The 18,656-nt window shown below is 43.7% G+C and overlaps 1 protein-coding gene and 1 long non-coding RNA gene across 3 annotated transcripts in view; one reads left to right on the top strand and one right to left on the bottom strand.

The window, feature by feature from the left end:
• Nucleotides 1–1,414: 1,414 nt before the first annotated feature.
• Nucleotides 1,415–8,137, bottom strand: LOC148151783 (uncharacterized). Of its 2 annotated transcripts, none has more exons than XR_015754848.1 (4): nucleotides 7,982–8,136; nucleotides 7,495–7,679; nucleotides 3,336–3,489; nucleotides 1,415–2,124 (listed from the first exon to the last, which is right to left on the bottom strand). It is a non-coding gene; the product is annotated as an uncharacterized LOC148151783 (long non-coding RNA). The 2 variants fall into 2 exon arrangements; XR_015754849.1 differs by lacking the exon at nucleotides 1,415–2,124 and adding an exon at nucleotides 2,132–2,813 and having other exon boundaries at nucleotides 7,982–8,137.
• The window catches only part of LOC122548537 (coiled-coil domain-containing protein 185-like), a 22,496-nt gene continuing 11,488 nt past the window's right edge, over nucleotides 7,649–18,656 (top strand). Inside the window, exons 1-2 of the mRNA XM_043687314.2 lie at nucleotides 7,649–8,145; nucleotides 17,020–17,593. Coding sequence (XP_043543249.2) covers nucleotides 7,887–8,145; nucleotides 17,020–17,593 — 833 coding nt within the window. The 5' untranslated portion in view covers nucleotides 7,649–7,886. The remainder of the gene's footprint in view (nucleotides 8,146–17,019; nucleotides 17,594–18,656) is intronic.

Genomic DNA, 18,656 nt, shown 5'->3' with positions numbered 1-18,656 from the left:
GCTTCCCCAACCCCAACCTTGACCCCTCCACTCGTTCCTCCTCCCTTCATCGGCCCCCACCTTGAATCCTCCTGGATAATACCTCGCACTGTATTCACCCCAGACCTCTAACTGACCTCACAAAACGCATAGCTCCTACACATGACTACCTGAACCCTGACCACTGCGTTTGTAACTCTCTGACTGATGAGAAATAATTCTCCTAACTGCTGTTGCTGGCCTGACTAGACTGACCATCGATCACTCCCTAGGCTGGACTGGGTCAATTCCCTTGATGGTGAGCATCCCAAGGGGACTAGACTGTTGTACAAACTGTACCTATGACTGACGAAACTGGGACCCCATAACGGAGGACAGCAACCCCAACACAGGTTACTACTGATAAGCAGCCTGCCTGATATCCATGCAAGAGAGCATGTGGAAATATATCACTGCCCCTTCAGAATTGCAGGGTCAAAATTCCCTCCCTAACTGCATTGTGAGTCAACCCACAGCAGGTGGACTGTTGCAGTTCAAGAAGGCAGCTCACCTCCCCCTCCCCACCTTCTCAAGGGGCAACTAGGGTCGGGCAATAAATGCTGGGAAAACCCAGCAACACTCACATTCAACAGGTGGGTAAAAAGATGGCAGCAATGACAGCTTTTAGCTCTGACAGAAGTGCCAACATGCTAACAGGCATGGCGTGGGAAAGCAATGCAAGATATGAATGCTGTGACCATGCCCGGTGGGCAGTAAGAGAATAAGTGATCAGCCTGATCCATTCAGCCTGACTGTACGCGTAGTGTCCTTTCTGTAGACTTACAATACTAATTGACACTGAGCCCTGCAGCACTTCCTAAGTAACCTGCAAGTGTATCAGAGAGGTACCATGATGGTCAGTTGGCTAATGATGGACGTGAATGTTCGTGAGCGAGGGATGCATCTGGCTGGTGCCCATGGATTGTGTCCTGTGATGCAGTTTGGAGTTAAACCATGGAGCGTGTTCAGAATGAGCTGTGAGCTAAATCCATCACCAGGCACCAGCTCTGATTCCCACTTCGGGTTCCTCTCTGTCCATTATGTTTGAAGAGTTTGATAAGATAGAAATTGGAATATTAATAAGATGACTTAGTCTGTCAACATGGTGTTTAACAAACAGCAATTCTCCATAATTGGTTACTCTCTGCTGCCTAGCGAGATTCCAGTCATGCTGCTTATGAAAAGCATAAAAGATGGCACAAGATGTTCCTGGCTTTGAGATCGGCATCATCTGACTTCTCCAATTCTGTCACACAACTTGCCGCAGCACACATGGCTCAGGTTCTGAGGATATATCTGAGAATGTGTGCTTCTCTAAGTTCGGTTTATATCGAGGAAAAGCAATGAAATAAATAAAAAATAAAAATGGAAATAATCACTGGGAGATTTTATTTTAAAAATTTGAGTAAATGACTGATGTCAATAAAAACATTGATGTGGAGGTGCCAGTGTTGGACTGGGGTGTACAAATTTAAAAGTCACACAGCACCAGGTTATAGTCCAACAGGTTTATTTGGAAGCACTAGCTTTCAGAGCGCTGCTCCTTCATCAGGTAACTAGTAGGGCAGGATCATAAGACTCAGAATTTATAGCACAAAATCATAGTGTTATACAATTGATATTATATATTGAACAAACATTCAAATGAATAAAAATATTAGGGGACTGACAGTTACATGATGGGCTAAATACTGTAATTATTCTATGATTGGGCACTGGGTTTGGATTGGTGATAGGTTCATGGGAAAGGGAAGAAGTCACCAGGGGTTAGAGATTTCTCCATTTTTCAATCTGTCTCTGCCATGTTATTGAGAACATCAAGCGTGTTGTTTCTTATCAGTAATTTGTTTATTTACGATTTCTGTATTTTCCTACAAGATCATTTCTTTGTTCTTTTGCTAACTCTAATATATTGTCTCAGAGGTCTTCTGAAATATGTGATTTTCATTTTGCTCTGTACTCTTTCCCACTGCTGTTAATCTTCTCTCAATTCATTTTCCTTTGATCCATCTCTGTTCACTCTCCCTTCTTGTCTTTCTTTACATCCATTTTTCTTTATATCCATTTTTGTTTTCATTCTTTCTTGGTTGTCATTAATTAAGGCCACTGTTTGTCATACAAAGGAAGCAGAATTGCAAAATGTACTTCTCAAAATTATTAAATAGTCCCAGTGAATAATAAAATGAAATGTGATTTTTTTATATTACCATAAACCAGTGGTACCGGTCATACAGAAACAATAGCCATAAGTTCAGTGTCTTTCATCTTTAGAGGGAAAACAGTCTGAATCTTAAAAGTATGACCATGAAACAAAGACAAGATTCTATGCAAATACAATCAGTTGTATCTGACCCAGGTCATCTACCTGGAGCATTTTTATTTATTTATTGGCTGAAACCACTGGCTGAGATTAAAGAACATTTATTTAAAAGTGACTAAACAGCAGTTCCTAAGATGGCTGACCATTTACCTAATTGCAGATTACAAACTAAAAAGTCATTAAAATGGGGGAAGACTGTCTAGAAGCACTCACCCAATGACATTTTAGCGGATTGGGAATAATCCTTTCTGAATCACAAGACTTTGAATCAATTGTTATGACCATGTTGAGATAACTGGTGAGATGGCAAGGAGCATAATGTGAAAAGCCAACTCTTTAGTGTTTTAAAAAAATGCTTTCAGTCAGGCCAGTCACAGAACAAAAGAAGGTGTTCAGAAAGAGGAAGTCCCTTTCCATCCATACTGTAAGGGTGAGATTTGCCTGTTGTACGAACTTTTCTTTCCTGTGGACAGCACTGAAAAATCCCAACACAGCAAAGAGAGATTTTGCATCAACAGCTTTAAATGATCCTGTCATAGAATTCAGACAGATTGTTCAATCCAGTTTGAAACCATCAAAAGCATCAATCCACTGAATTAGTATATAAGTGACTTTTCTCAGACTGAAGAGGCACTTTGGCCAATCAGGTCTGTACTGCCAAAAATACACAAAATCTACCCTGGTCCCATTTTACTGCACTAGGGCTACAACTCTGAATGCTCCAAGCGCTTATCCAAATGCTTTTTAAAGGTTGTGAGTTTACCCATCTCAATTACCCCCACTCCAGGGACACCCACCACATTCTGGGTGAAAAACATTTTCCTCAAGTTCCCTTTAAACCTCCTTTTCACCTTAAAAGTTTGCCCCTTGATATTGACCATTCAACTAAGAGGAACAGTTACTTCCTATCCACCTTGTCCAAATCCCTTCACAATCTTCAAAACCATAGTCAGGTTCCCCCTAACTACTTTATTTAATTTCCCACTTTGTAACTTACTTGTCTGTGTGAACACTCAAAATGTTGTTATTACTATTTAGAACAGATTTAGCTTTTATTGCGACGTGTACTCAGGTCCAGGAGTGCAGTGAAAAGTGTACAACGTTGTATTTGCCAGCACCTTCTTAGGTAGTATGGTACCTCAGTACAAAACCTTAGGTTAAAAAATAGAAAAATAGGAAAAGATAGTTAAAAGTTCAGCATTAAAGTCCTTCTTAGAATAAAATAGAAAGATAAAGAAATAAAGTGAAAAGTTCAACGTTGCAGTCCTTCTTAAATGCTTAGCAATGCTGGGCTCTCAGTCCCTGCCCCCACCTCCCCGTGCTGGACTCACTCTGCTCTCCCCACCAATCTGGGCGCTCTCTCCCCCCATCCCCACCACGCCCTCAACCCCCTCACCCACTCCTGGTGCTGAGCTCACTCTCGCCCCCCACCCCCCCCTGCACTGGGCTCTCTCTCCCCTCACGCTCAGCTCACTTTTCACACCTCTCCCCACACCACCCCCACCCCCGTGCTGGGCTCATTCCCACCACTGCCACCCCCGTGCTGGGCTCACTCTCTCCCCCTTCCCCCGCCGCCACGTACTGGGCTCACTCTTCCCCCCCCCACTCTCCATGCTGGGCTCACTCTCACCTCCCCCCGCGCTGGGCTCACTCTCACCTCCCCCCGCGCTGGGCTCACTCTCACCCCTCCACCTTCTCCCTTGCTGGGCTCACTCTCTCCCCCTCCCCTCCCCGTGCTGGACTCACTCTCGCCCCCCCATCCACCCCGCACTGGGCTCATTCTCACCCCACCCCATCCCTGCGCTGGGCTCACTCTCAACCCCCCCCCCACCTCCTGCGCTGGGCTCACTCTCCTCCCAAGCTGGGCTTACTCTCCTCCCTGTTGGCTTGCTCTCCTCTGCATTTGGCTCCCTCTCTCCCACACTCTCTCAATGTCCCCTGTGCTGGCCTGATCTCTCCACAGAAGGTAAGTACAGGTCATTCTGCTGTAACACGTGTTTCTTTAGCACGAATTGGCTATGATGCGATTGACAAGTTGTAGACATTGCTTGGGTAACATGAACTTTCTACTGAACGAGCATAGTGAATTTCTATTAGCAATCTTCTACAGCGCATTTTCTATAGCGGTTTTCAAAAGCGCAATTTTCTATAGCGTGAGGTTGCAGAGGAACACAATTGTCACATTATAGCAGAACGACCTGTAGATTAAAGTATTAAAAGAGGGGTCTGTGAGGGAAGAAATAAAAGTAAATGTAGACAGAGCAGATGAGCTTGGGGCAGGTGCCAGCACACAGTACTGTTGCTCCACCATCATCTCAACTGCCATTAACACCAATTGGTATAAACTACAATAAGTAGTGATCTCCTTTTCAAAAACCTACAAGAAAAATTGTGTGGTCTTTTCTGGTCACAGCACTTAAATAGTTAAAACACTCACAGAATTGCAAATTTATTTAGAAAACTTGCAATCAAATAGAAGGGGAAAAAGAGGGGAGCCATTTTACTGCTGTCCAGCTGGCTGTAACAATACAGAGATACTCAAAGCTTGTGCGAAGATTTGTAGCTCGGGTGCTCGTTGTTGTGGTTCTGTTCGCAGATGAAACGTCTGCAACACAAATTCCCAGCTCGGCGAATGGAACCACGACAATACAGAGGTACTGGAGTGGATGCAGTGAATATTTGTTAGGATGATACCAGAAGCTTCAGGGCACATGTATCAGAAAAGGATGAAAGGCTGGATATTTACTCTCCTAAAAACAGAAAGCTCACGGGTCAGCTAACAGAACTGTTTAAAATTCTGAAGTGTATCCACTCTGTATCTCGAGTGGATGCAGAGATAATGTCTCCAGCAAATGGAACAATGTAACTAGAGGCCATCAATGAATGAAAGCTGACAAGAAATCCAAGATGAAATTCAGAAGATACTTTTCTATCCAAAAAGTGATGAGAATGTGGAATCCACTACTGCAGCAAGTTGTTGTGAATATAGACAACGGAATGAGGACATGCCACAACCCAAAGGACTAGCCACATTACCATATATCAAGAACATTTCTGAACTGACAGCCAGACTACTACGACCACTAGGACTCATAACAGCACACAAACCAACAGCCACTCTCAGACAACAACTCACCAGGACAAAGGACCCGGTACCCAGCATGAGCAAAACCAACGTAGTGTACAAAATCCCATGCAAGGACTGCACAAAACACTACATAGGACAAACAGGAAGATACTAATGATCCGTATCCATAAGACCATAAGACATAGGAGTGGAAGTAAGGCCATTCGGCCCATCGAGTCCACTCCGCTATTCAATCATGGCTGATGGGCATTTCAACTCCACTTACCCGCATTCTCCCCGTAGCCCTTAATTCCTTGAACACCAACTAGCCACAAAACGACACGACCAGCTATCCTTAGTAGCCACACACGCAGATGAAGGCAACATGAGTTTGACTGGGACAACATTACTATTATAGGACAAGCCAAACAGAGAACAGCCAGGGAATTCCTAGAGGCATGGCACTCATCTACAGATTCTGTCAACAAACACATCGACCTGGACCCAATATACCGACCACTGCAGCGGACAGCTAGAACTGACAACCGGAAGCGGCAGAGACAAACCACTATAAATGCTGAAGGAAACAACATAGAAGCGCTTCACAGGAGGCCCCCAAGCACTGAGGATGTCACCTAGATAGGGGACGAAACGTCTGCAACACAAATTCCCAGCTCGGCGAACAGAACCACAACAACGAGCATCCGAGCTACAAATCTTCTCACAAACTTTGTTGTGAATATTTAACGAGAATCTAGAGGAACATATGAAGAGAAAACAATAGAGGGTTATGATGATAGGTTTATCGGAAAGAAGGTTGGATGAAGAATTAATAGAGAATAAATGAACTGGTTGGGCCAAATGGTTTGGTTGTCTGTCATATATCCTATATGATTCTATAGGATGATCAACTGGAATCTCTGGAAATCAATCACTCATCTCCAGGACATCTTTGTGTGCAACTCTGGAGAAAGATCACAGGGTCCAAGTTTGTTTTCTGTTAGGAAAGCAAAACCGAGTATTTAAGCATCCTAGAGGATCCTGTATACAGTTAATATGTTCTATCAGTGGTGTGGTATATCAGCTAAAGGTAGTGACAACCAATGGCAGTGAGCTCGTGGCCCAGTAGTGAAATTGAATTATAATATGTACCCAGGACAAGTAGATATATTGAAGTAGGCTTTTCACCTTTGAAAAGTACTTTGTCCTCTGAGTATATGGATGTGCACTTGCAATGCTGGTGCATGCAGGGCTATGGGCCAAGTGCTGGAAAATGGGACAGAACAGTTAGGTGGTTGTTTGCGACTGGCACAGACATGAATGGGCTGAAGATGTCCAGCAGATCTCTACAACAGTATGGCATTGAAAAAGATGCTTTTATTATTTTGATGGAATGTTTCTCTTTACAATATATACATATAATAAAGGTGTTCACCTTTTGCACAATATCTAATGCAAACCTCCCCAGAAAGAACACAGATTAAAATTGGCAAATGGGACATACTAATCTGACTTGTCATGTATAATATACTGGACCAGTACCAGCATTTCCAAATGTTACTGTTTTAAATCTGATTTTTTCCCCTCTGGATTTTTAATTGTCGGCAAATATAATATTCACTTATTTGTGGTTTTAATTGTGTATTGCGCACGCACAGTTTGACATGTTCATTACTTGGAAGATGACTGATTTTTCACATTCAACAGAAACATAACCCCTGAAGGTAGCAGGTGATACAGCACTGAAAATGGTTATGGGGATGGGTTGGAGACAATTCAGCAAATGATCAAACATTATCCAATTGAGTAAAGAGAATTTTTTTTCCAATTTGGTGTAGGAAGGCAGTGCATTACAAGGATGGATATATTGACCAACTAATTGCATGGGGAGAAGGACAACCCATGTGATGCAAGGTCCAATAATATTTTTGCCAATCATGAATCCCAGTCTCACGAAGAGTATGAATCTAGAAGGTTAATTCTGACTTTCTCGCTCTCTCTCCCTACTGTTAATTGCGTCGGAAATAGCTCAGGGACAGACTTGCTACTATCTCACAGAATAGGCAGGAAGGGATGAATGGCCTCTTGCCTTGGTATTTGTCCGGTTTGTAAGAGCGGGAGTCCTCCGGAGCGACAGTGGCGCTGTGGAGTAGCTGTTAAAGCGGTGCCGCTCTTGACCCTTCCTCCGCTCCTCGGTTAAAAGCCCCTCATCTCCAATGGTCACCAGAAGGCGTCGCGGAGAATTACCGTTAATGATTAAAATGGAGGTGAATGCTGTAATAAACAACACAATCGGAGATTCACTCAGTTGATGAGTTCTGGAATAGGGCTGTATTTATTGCTGTGGCAGCTGGTATTGACAGGGCAGCCCGACAGTCCACTTTATTTGACGTGATCTTGTGTCGGCGGCTGCGGCCGTGGTTTGTGCCGCCCCCCCTTACCCCGGTCTGTGTCCGTGTCCGTGTCCGTGTCCCCATCCCCATGTCCCGGGCCCCCTGCTCTGTCCTCAGCCCTCGCCTGGATCTCTATAATTTCCAGAGCCCGGAGGCCGAGCTGCGCAACCGCTATGTGCTCACCAGCCCGCGCTCGCTCCAGGCGTGCGCGCGCCGCCACGTGCAGCCCGTGCAGCTGCTGTCCCGCTCCCTCCGCGAGCTGGCGCGCGACGCCCCGCTCGAGCCGCTCCGACACCTGCACCGCCGCTACCAGGAGTTCGAGAGGGAGCGCCGCAGGAGGCTCCGAGGTGAGGGGCGGGGTCAGTCAGGGGAGGGAGGGGGGACGGAGACCGATTGGGCGGGGAGAAGGAGGAACAGGTGGGGAGAGGCGGGGACAGGGAGAGGCGGGGACAGGGAGAGGCGGGGACAGGGAGAGGCGGGGAAAGAAGGATGGGGCGGGGACATCAATGGGGCGGGGACTGACTGATGGGGCGGTGACGGGGGGGCGGGGACTGACAGACGGGGAGGGGCGGGGACTGACTGAGGGGGCAGTGACGGGAAGGGGCGGGGACTGACTGATGGGGCGGTGACGGGGAGGGGCGGGGACTGATTGATGGGGAGGGGCAGGGACTGTGATGGGGCGGGGACAGTCAGGGGACTGGGTGGGTGAGATAGGGTTGGGATGGGACAGGACATGGGGTTGGGACAGACTGAGGGAGAGGGTCCTGAGGCTGAGGCTGAGGTTGGGGTTGGGACAAACAATGGAATGGAGGGGGTGGGACAGAGAAGGTGGGGAGGGAATGGAGGATGAAGGGGTGGGACATGGAGGGACAGGTGAGGGTGGTATAGAAGGGGAGGCACATGGGGAGGGACTGGGACAGAGGGGAAGGGATGGAGGAGGTGGACAGGTGAGGAGGGCCAGGAGTGGAGGTTAGGAGTGGGAGGGACAGCAGGCCTAGGGATGAGAGGGACAGCAGGGAAGAGGTAGGGATGTAGTGAGGCAAAGGGACAGAGGTGGGGAAGGATGGGCTAAGGGGGAGGAACAGATGAGAAGGAACAGAGGTGAGGAAGAGGGTTAGGGGAGGGGTGAGAAGGGGTAGAGATGAGGGAAGGATGGGGAGTGGGAGACTTAATGGGAGTGGGGAGAGCAGAGGGAGGGGATAAAAATGCTGAAAAGTAAGTTCTTCGCATATGTTTTTATGCATGAGGGCAAATTAAAGTTTATCAATTAATAAAAGTGTAGGATAGACATTTGGTGACCTGTGTGTTGAACAAGTTAATATCCTTAAGTGCCTGAGAAGAAATAATGGCCCCATTCAGTTATGCCAGAGCATGTAACATCTGTAGTGCGACCTTTAAATATGTGGGCCATCAGATCATTGGTTGCCCTGAATGGAATCAGCCGATGGTTGACGGAGAAAAAATCTTCATAATGAATGAGAACACACATGTTGCCCTGTTTGATTGTTGCATAATTTGGTAATCAAATTCAGCAATATTATTAGTGCGTAAAATATAAAAACTGGATGTCCAATTCAGTAATTAGAGATGAAGATTGCCACGATCTTCCTTCACAATTCCAGATCATAAATTATTTGGATGTCGAGACTTGCCTTCTTTCCCACTGTTATGACTGAGACAAGAGGAACACACAGAATTAGAAGCCCCAATTGTTGCACCAATAGTGTAAATATATTAATTCAATCACCAAAATAGCCATTTGATTTTTGTTTTGTATTCATTGGCAGTTGGTTGCTAATGAGTATGATTGACACAGAATTTCCCATATGAACAATGGTCATGGGGCTGGCTCTGTGGGTCATTATGTAGCTAATGAGCCTGATCCTGGCAGATGTTTCTGGTCCTTAGCATTAAGATTGTTGGCCTTCCATTCTATAGTTTCCTTTTGCTGCCAGGTGTTCTCTTTATATTGAAGTTTCCTCCAAGTCTATTTCTTCTGAATGGGAGTCTCTCATGTATTTATATCAATGTTGCATTTCCTGAGAGGAATCTTTGAAATGCTTCATTTATCCTCCTCCTGTCTGAATCGCTTCCTTGAGCTGGACAAAGAGGACTTGCTTTGGTCATCAGGATTCAGGCATTTTAGGCATGTTGGTGGTGTGACGATGCTGCTCCTTTAACAAGGTTAGCTGTTTTTGGCTTTTTTTTAAGAGTTGTAAAAGCAGTGATTCCAAAAGGTCTATGTTTGAAGGTTTTAGAGCCAATTTGATTATAGCTGGCAGATACCACCTCAGGCAAAAGGTTTTCAAGTTTAAAAAAAACTTGTACAATGAAGTGGGAGCGGCCAGTTCTCCCAGCTCAGCTTTTCTCTGGTTTGGTTTGATTTTAGTAAGCAGAGTTTGAGGAGAAAGTGAGGTCTGCAGATGCTGGAGTTTGAACCTTCTGGACCCAAAGAAGCAGGTCCATGCTGGTCCTTCCTCTCTCTGACATCTCTCCTGTAGGACCTATTTGTGCCAAGGGGTGTTGAGGGGAATTATTGCAAGTATTTGGAACAACATCATTAAGTTGGTGTAGTCTGTTGGGTTTTCGAATAGGTTAAGTTATTCTGTATTCTGCTCTCTTTTGTTTGTCAAAGAGTGTGGTGCTGGAAAAGCACAGCCGGTCAGGCAGCATCCTGAGGAAGAGTTTATGCCTGAAATGTTGATTCTCCTTCTCCTCAGGATGCTGCCTGACCAGTTGTGCTTTTCCAGCACCACACTCTTTGACTCTGATCTCCAGCATCTGCAGTCCTCACTTTCACTTTTGTTTGTGTTTCATTTGGTAATCTTGTTTTTATTTAAAACTAAGAGGTTGGGCCAGCTGCATCACTCCTGGAACATCCACTATACACCTGCTTAAAACAACGAGCAAAGTCGGGGTCCAGACTACTTTCTTGAAATGTTTTGAGGGGTCTGGCCTGGTTCATAACACTGGTCTAGTGGAATTTGTTGTGGATGATTATGGATGATGCTGGTGCTGTTAGCTGCCTCAAGGACACCGCTGTCACTATGCCTGTCCTCCTAGCTAATGCAGAGAATTTGTCTCCAGTGCTATTGACGGTACTTCTCGAGAGCCGTGAGTGGCGTCCATACATAGTCCAAGTTGCTGAGCCATTTGGAAGAGTGGGAAGGATGGCTGCCTTATACACAAAGGTCTTGGTAGCACGGATATCATGGTTGTAGAATACACTCATCATTAGGCGTTCGAAGGCAGTGCTCTCAGAGTGGATGTGATGTTGAAATTCTGCCTCAATGGCAGCCTTAGATGTGATGTGGAGATGCTGGTGTTGGACTGGGGTGGGCAAAGTCAGAAATCGCACAACACCAGGTTATAGTCCAACAGATTTATTTGAAATCACAAGCTTTTGGAGTGAACCCTCCTCATCAGGTGAAGTGAGAGGGAAGCACACAACACAGAATTTATGGGCAGAGAGATCAAAAGATCCTACAAATGATGTGTGTGGAGTGTCGAGTAATAAGTCTCTGCAGGTGACCAAGAGTGTTAGACAGTGTGAGTAAAGTGTCAATATCTGAATAACAACCAAAGGGATGACCTACAATCAGATTATCGGTGATAATTACAGAAAAATAAAAATAAAGTGGTGCTGGAGATAAACCAAATGATTGGAATAACATGGAACAAAAACACAAACTGCTGGAAAAACCCAGCAGGTCTGGCAGCATCTGTGAAGAAAAACCATAGGAAGAGTCACCACACTGGAAATGTTAACTTTGATTTTTCTTTGCAATGCTGTCAGACTTGCTGAGTGCCCCCAGCAACCTGTGCCCTTGTCCCGAATTGCATCCGTAGTTCTTTTGGTTTTTATCTGACTGGAATAACATCATAGGTATAAGGATCACATGCCGAGGGTCTAACCAAAGTCACAAGTAAGTAATAAATAAGTATTTAAGATTGAGAGATCGTAACAATTTATCAAGGTGATGGTGTCAAAACAGGACAGTAAGGAAGACTTTTATTGGTACAGAGTGGTGTGGTGGGGTCACATGTAGTGCGACATGAACCCGAGATCTTGGCAAGATGTTTGTCGTCATCAATGATATGTTGAAGGCTGTGAATAACGTGATGTAGTTTCTCTCCACTCTGGGCAATTACTGGATGATGAAGGGGACTTTATCAGTCATAGAGATGTACAGCATGTTAACAGACCCTTCGGTCCAACCCGTCCATGCCAATCAGATATCCCAACTTAATCTAGTCACACCTGCCAGCACCCGGCCCATATCCCTCCAAACCCTTCCTATTCATATACCCATCCAAATGCCTTTTAAATGTTGTAATTGTACTAGCCTCCACCACATCCTCTGGCAGCTCATTCCATACACGTACCGCCCTCTGCGTGAAAAAGTTGCCCCTTAGGTCCCTTTTATATCTTTCCCCTCTCACCTTAAACCTATGCCCTCTAGTTCTGGACTCCCCCCACCCCAGGGAAAAGACTTTGTCTATTTATCCTATCCACGCTCCTCATAGTTTTGTAGACATCTATAAGGTCACTCCCTCAGCCTCCAACGCTCCAGGGAAAATAGCGACAGCCTGTTCAGCCTCTCCCTGTAGTTCAAATCTTCTAACCCAGGCAGCATCCTTGTAAATCTTTTCTGAACCCTTTCAAGTTTCACAACATCTTTCCGATAGGAAGGAGACCAGAATTGCAAGCAATATTCCAACAGTGGCCTAACCAATGTCCTGTACAGCCATAACATGACCTCCCAACTCTTGTACTCAGTACTCTGACCAATAAAGGAAAGCATACCAAATGCCACCTTCACTATCCTATCTACCTGCGACTCCACTTTCAAGGAGCTATGAACCTGCACTCCAAAGTCTCTTTGTTCAGCAACACTCCCCAGGACCTTACCATTAAGTGTATAAGTCCTGCTAAGATTTGCTTTCCCAAAATGCAGCACCTCGCATTTATCTGAATTAAACTCCATCTGTCACTTCTTGGCCCATTGGCCCATCTGATCAAGATCCTGTTGTAATCTGACGTAACCTTCTTCGAAGTCCACTACACCTACAATTTTGGTGTCATCTGCAAACTTACTAACTGTACCTCTTATGCTCGCATCCAAATCATATCCTGTGTCTGTCTTGTGAGGAGGCCGTTGAGGTTTTTTGCTGTAGCACATTGGAACTGGCGATTGATGTGTTGAGCACCCTAACCTGCTCTTATGAGGGTGTCGTTCAAAATCTTCAGGGTCTGTCACATTCCTCCTCATATGAGCAGATACTGTTTATGCACAGGGCTTGTTCATAGGGGTGGATTCTTTATATGTTTAGGTTGAAAGCTAGAGAAGTGTAGCATCATGAGGTTATCGTGGGCTTGTGGTAGAGTGAGGTACTGAGATGTCTGTCCTTGATGGAGATGCATGTGTCCAAGAATGAGACTGATTCTGAAGAGTAGTCCACGGTGAATCTGATGGTGGGATAAAAATTATTGACATTGCTCTGTAGTAGTTTAAGTAATTCCTCTCCATGAGAACAAAGGAAAAAAAATCATTAAGTATCTGGTATATAGAGTTAGTTGGAGGTCCTACACAGCGAAGAAGTCTTGCTTGAACTTGTGCGTGAAAATATTGGAGTGCAAATTTGGTTTCCATGGCTGATCCATTGTCTGAATAAAGAACTGATTGTTGAAGGTAAAGATGTTGTGGTCGAGGATGAAGTGGATGAGTTGCAGGACAGTGCCTGGAAATGAGCAGTTGTTGGTGTTGAGTACTGAGGCTGTTGCAGTGACACTATCACCTTGGGGAATGCTGGTGTAGAGTGCTGAAATGTCCATTGCGAATGTTAATCCTGGTCTGACTGGTCTGTGGGTGTGGAGTTTCTAAGGAATCTGTAGTGTCACAACAGAAGCGGGGGTTCCTTTTACAATGGGTTTTAAGATGCCCTAAATGTAGCCAGGGAGGTTCTCACACAAGGTCCCATTGCCTGATACGATCGGATGTCTGGATGTGTTGGCTTTGTGTATCTTCGGAAGGCAGTAGTAGTCTCCTATACGAGAAGTATGCAGAATGAGCGTGCATAGAATACTCTGAAGTCTTGTTCAGTTCAGTTGATGGGTGTGTTCTTTGGTTGGATTATCTATCGTGTTCAGTTCTCGTTATGCTTTTTTGCAGTAGTCCATTCTGTTCTGTATGACAATGGCTCCTCCTTTATCTGCTAGTTTGATGACAATGTTGCAATTGGTCTTGAGATCATGGATGGCATTGTGTTGTGCTTGGGTGATGTTCTGCGCTATCTTGTGAACCCAGCTGATGAATCTGGTGTTAACACATCTCCTGACAGCTAGAGAGCAGCGGCCTTCTGAAGGTGAATTCGACTCTTTCCTCTTTGGTTCTTGGATCTCTCTGTGGATTGTTCCAGTTAATTGGTTATCTCATTGGCCTTGCTGCTGACATCTTGGAGTTTGTGGAAGAATTCCAGAGCCTCATTCACTTGATGAGTTCCTCTTTGTCTGCTACCAAACTAGTGGGGTCTATTTTGATAGTGGCGCAGAAATTGAGCCCTTGGCTGACCCTTCCTCTGGTCTTTCTTCACAGATGCTGTCGGACCTTCCTAGCAGCTTGTGTTTTTGTTCCGTGTTATTCCAATCATTTGGTTTGTCTCCAGCACCACATAGAATGCATGGTTAGTAAGTTTAAAAATTGTTGGTATAGTAGACAGTAAAAAAAAAGTTATCTCAGATTGCAACAAGATCTTGATTAATTGGGTCAATGGTCTGAGGAGTGGTAGATGGAGTTTAATTTAGATAAGTGCGAAGTATTGCATTTTGGTGAAACAAACAAGGACAAGAATTATAAAATTAATAGTAGGGCCTTGGGTAGTGTTGTAGAACAGAGACCGAGGAGGAGGAGAGATGAATGTAATAACGTGGAAATAGTTTGCAGTTTAAAAAAGGTGATAAGAAGCTATAGATTTTACATAATGAGTGAATGAAAGACAAAAACATTAAAAAAAATAGACTTCATTTATGTTGTATAGATTTTCATGTGTTCAAAATGAAATGAGTTCAGAATTGGCATTTCATTTAAAATGGGAAGAGGAAAGTTATGAATACCATATAGTGTGGATGTAGGTTTGCTCGCTGAGCTGAAAGATTCATTTTTATTTTGTAAATCAGAACATTATTTCAACAAGCCAACACACTGCAGCACAGAGGAACTATGCAGATCAGAGGAAAATCACCTATACCGTGTATTCAAAAAGAATGGTACCCAATGAACAGAGTCCGTCGATTTCGCAGCAACAAACCCAAACAAGCAGATAAAACACATCCAGAAACTCTAGCCACTCTCCCCTACATCAAGGACGTCTCGGAAATGACTGCCAGACTACTCGGACCCGTTGGCAAACCCACCAACACACTAAAACAGCAGCTAATGAACTTGAAAGACCCTATACAGACAATGAGCAAAACTGACATCATTTACAAAATACCGTGCAAGGGCTGTAACAATCACTACATTGGAGAAACAGGCAGAAAACTAGCCACCAGAATACATGAACACCAACTAGCCACAAAATGACATGACCCTCTCTCACTCGTATCCTCACATACGGATGAGGAAGGACATCGCTTCGACTGGGACAACACATCCATCCTAGGGCAAGTCAAACAATGACACGCACGAGAATTCCTAGAAGCATGGCATTCCAACCAGAACTCTATCAACAAACACATCAAGTTAGACCCCATCTACCACCCCCTGAGAAAAGGAACAGGAAGTGACTTCACCTCAGGAAAAAACATCACCAACCCAAAGAAACCCAAACATATAAATAGAAAGCAGGAATTTTCAGTATTGCTTCGCCTGAGGTCCACTGAAGATGTTATCTAGTAAGGTAACGAAACGTCTGGAAATGAACCTTTCAGCTCAGCAAGCAAACCTACATCCAAAACTTCAACCTGAGCTACAAATCTTCTCAAAACTCACTAATACATATAGTGTTTCAGATGTGGAAAATGGGCACTTAGGGTCATACAGCAACAGAAACAGACCCTTCAGTCCAACCAATCCACGCTGACCATAATCCCAAACTAAACTAGTCACATCTGCCTGTGCATGGCCCATATCCCTCCAAACATTTCTTATTCATGTCTTTTAAATGTTGCAACTGTACCTGTATCCATCACTTTCTCTGGAAGTTCATTCCACACAGAATCCACTCTGCATAAAAAAAGTTGCACATCATGTCTTTTTTTAGATCTTTCTCCTTTCAACTTAAAAATATGCTCCCTAGTCGTGAAATCCACCACTCTAGGGAAGCGACACTTGCCATTCACCTTATTTATGCTCCTCGTGATTTTATAAACCTCTATAAAAAGTCCTCAACCTCCAACACGCCAGTGAATTAATTCTTGCAATTATTGATACAGCTGGGTCCATCAGTTTTTTGCTTCTATGATGAAAGATTCTCAGCTACAACAGGCCAAGCCTTTTTTTCTAATCCTAAATTTCATGCCTAAGTATTCTCTGGGTAATTGAGTCAACCTTAACTAAGAAGTATTTTTCTGCTTAGTCTTTAACCTTGAAGTGACAGTCTTGGCTTAATTGATATCAGAAGGTTGTGAGTTCAGGTCTTGCTCCAAAGCTTTGAATACATAATCTAGGCTAGCACTTCGCAGTTTTGCAAAAGTGCAGGATTTTATAAGCTGCTGTTTTTCTGCTGAGATGTTAAACCTGATCCCATTTGTCCTCTAACAATGTTTTTAAAAAAAATTCCAAGGCACTGCCCAAAGAAGAGCTTGGAATTCTCCCCACTGACCTGTCTAACATTTAAGTCTCAACTAGTATTACTATAACTGCATGATCTGGTTATTTACCTTGTTATGTCTATGGGATCTTGCTATACATAACATTCCTGCCATGCATATCTAGTATACTAATGACTAGATTTTAAAATTACTTCATTCACTGTAAAGGAAAATTATCCAAGTCTTTATATGATGAAAGGTTCTTCAATGGATGTGTGGGTTCTTTTTCACTTTTACCTTATTAATTGGTTGGGGGGGGAAGCAGGGAGTTTTCCAGAAGATAGAACAAAGAGTTGTTTTGATCTTGAAAGTGAGGATGCATGATTTTGGGGTTCATTCATTTCATATTAAATAGGATGGTGCAGACTGACTTTTGGGTCATTTGGCAATTTTACTGTTAAATTTACAGAGTGCAGAGAAGAGAGACAGCGCATCATAGAGGAAGAAAAGGCCAGAAGAACACCCATACCAACTTGTGTGAAATTTTCTGCGCCACAATCTATAAATGAATCTGGTATCCCCAAAACTGATGTTCTGGATACTGTCCATGAAGACCAGAGCTCTTCAAGAGCTCCTCTATCAGATGGCAAGAACATATCATCATCTGTGGGGGCCATTTCAGAAGAAAGTAAAAGACCAGTGGATATGTCTACACAGCAGAAGAGGAAGAATTCGCAGGACACCAGTCTGAGTGGGTATTTTCGCAAGAACACCAGTCTAGGTGACCTAAGGCAGTCCCCTGCCACAGCAAAAAAACTGGACAAACTCGTTAGTGAGATTCGAAGGGAAACCAATGTGATCATTCCTGAACGTGATAGGAAGATTGCAGCATTAATGCTGGTTAAACATCAGGAAGAACAGGAGAGATTGGAACAACGTCTCAGAGCCCAGCAGTTCTGGGATAAACTGAAGAAGACAGAAAGATTAGCACAAGTGAAGCTAGAAGCTGAAAGACAAAAAGGCCTGATCAAGAGCATTGGCAGGTGACTGTATTAAACATTGTTTTTTTCATGAAGTTTGTTTAGCCTATCAGTACTAATGCAGTGTAGAAGAAATACATAAGCTTTAGCATATGCCTCTGGAACTCTTTGATAATTTACTAAAATATTTAAGCTCCTTAGTTCTTGGTTTTCTTGTGTAAGCTTGCAGTCAGTCCTTGAGCAGCAACTTTTCCACTCAGGAAATGTAGACAATCATGAGATTTGTGCCACCTTAAATTGTATTTTGAATTTATCATCAAAAATTAATTCACTCTTCCTCGTTGTCCAGCCTCAGAAAAATGGTAATGAAAATATATTGCTTTCCAATGTAACCTCATTTTAATATTAAAAAATTAATGCAACTGAGATGTCAACAGCACTAAAATTAAAATAAAACAGAATAATAACATTTTGTACGTAATTATCAAAAATTATTGATCAGGACGTATACATCATACAAGTTTTATTATTTCCTGGAATTGAACAAGTCTCAGTCAATCTTCCCCCTGACCCTTTGTGATTTTAAAAAAAATGTTCAGTGAAGGTTCTCTGTTTTCATGGCCACAATAGTCACATATTTGCCCTTCTGTACTTGGAAACTAGGAGCAGGAGTAGGCTGTTTGGCTCTTTGAAACTGCTCTGTCTTTCCAAGCTGATCCTTTACCTCAATGCCATATTCCTACTTTCTCCCCATATCAATTTATGCCCTTAATATCTAAACATTCATCTACAGTGTCAGTTTCTTGAATATATTCAATGACATGGCCTGCACAGCCTTCTGTAGTAAGAATTTCACAGGTTCACAACACTACCCTTTGAAGGAAGAATTTTTTCCCAATCTTAGTCCTACATGGCCTAATCTGTATTCTGAGACTGATTCCTGGTTCTAGATTCTCCAACCAGCAAAAGCATCCTTGTTGTATCTAGTCAGTCCAGTCCTGTTAGAATTTTATATGTTTCAATTGGATCTTCTCTCATTCTTCTCAACTCCAGTGAATTCAGGCCTAGTTGAAACAAACTCTCCTCTTAGAACAAATCTGTCATCCCTGTATCAGCCCAGAGAACC

The sequence above is a fragment of the Chiloscyllium plagiosum genome, unplaced genomic scaffold, assembly GCF_037043375.1.
Source record: "Chiloscyllium plagiosum isolate Xiang-an unplaced genomic scaffold, Cpla_swu_hap1 HiC_scaffold_3, whole genome shotgun sequence".
Lineage (NCBI taxonomy): Eukaryota > Metazoa > Chordata > Chondrichthyes > Orectolobiformes > Hemiscylliidae > Chiloscyllium > Chiloscyllium plagiosum.
Note: the sequence above shows the minus strand (reverse complement) of the source record. Positions and strands in the feature narration are given on the sequence as shown.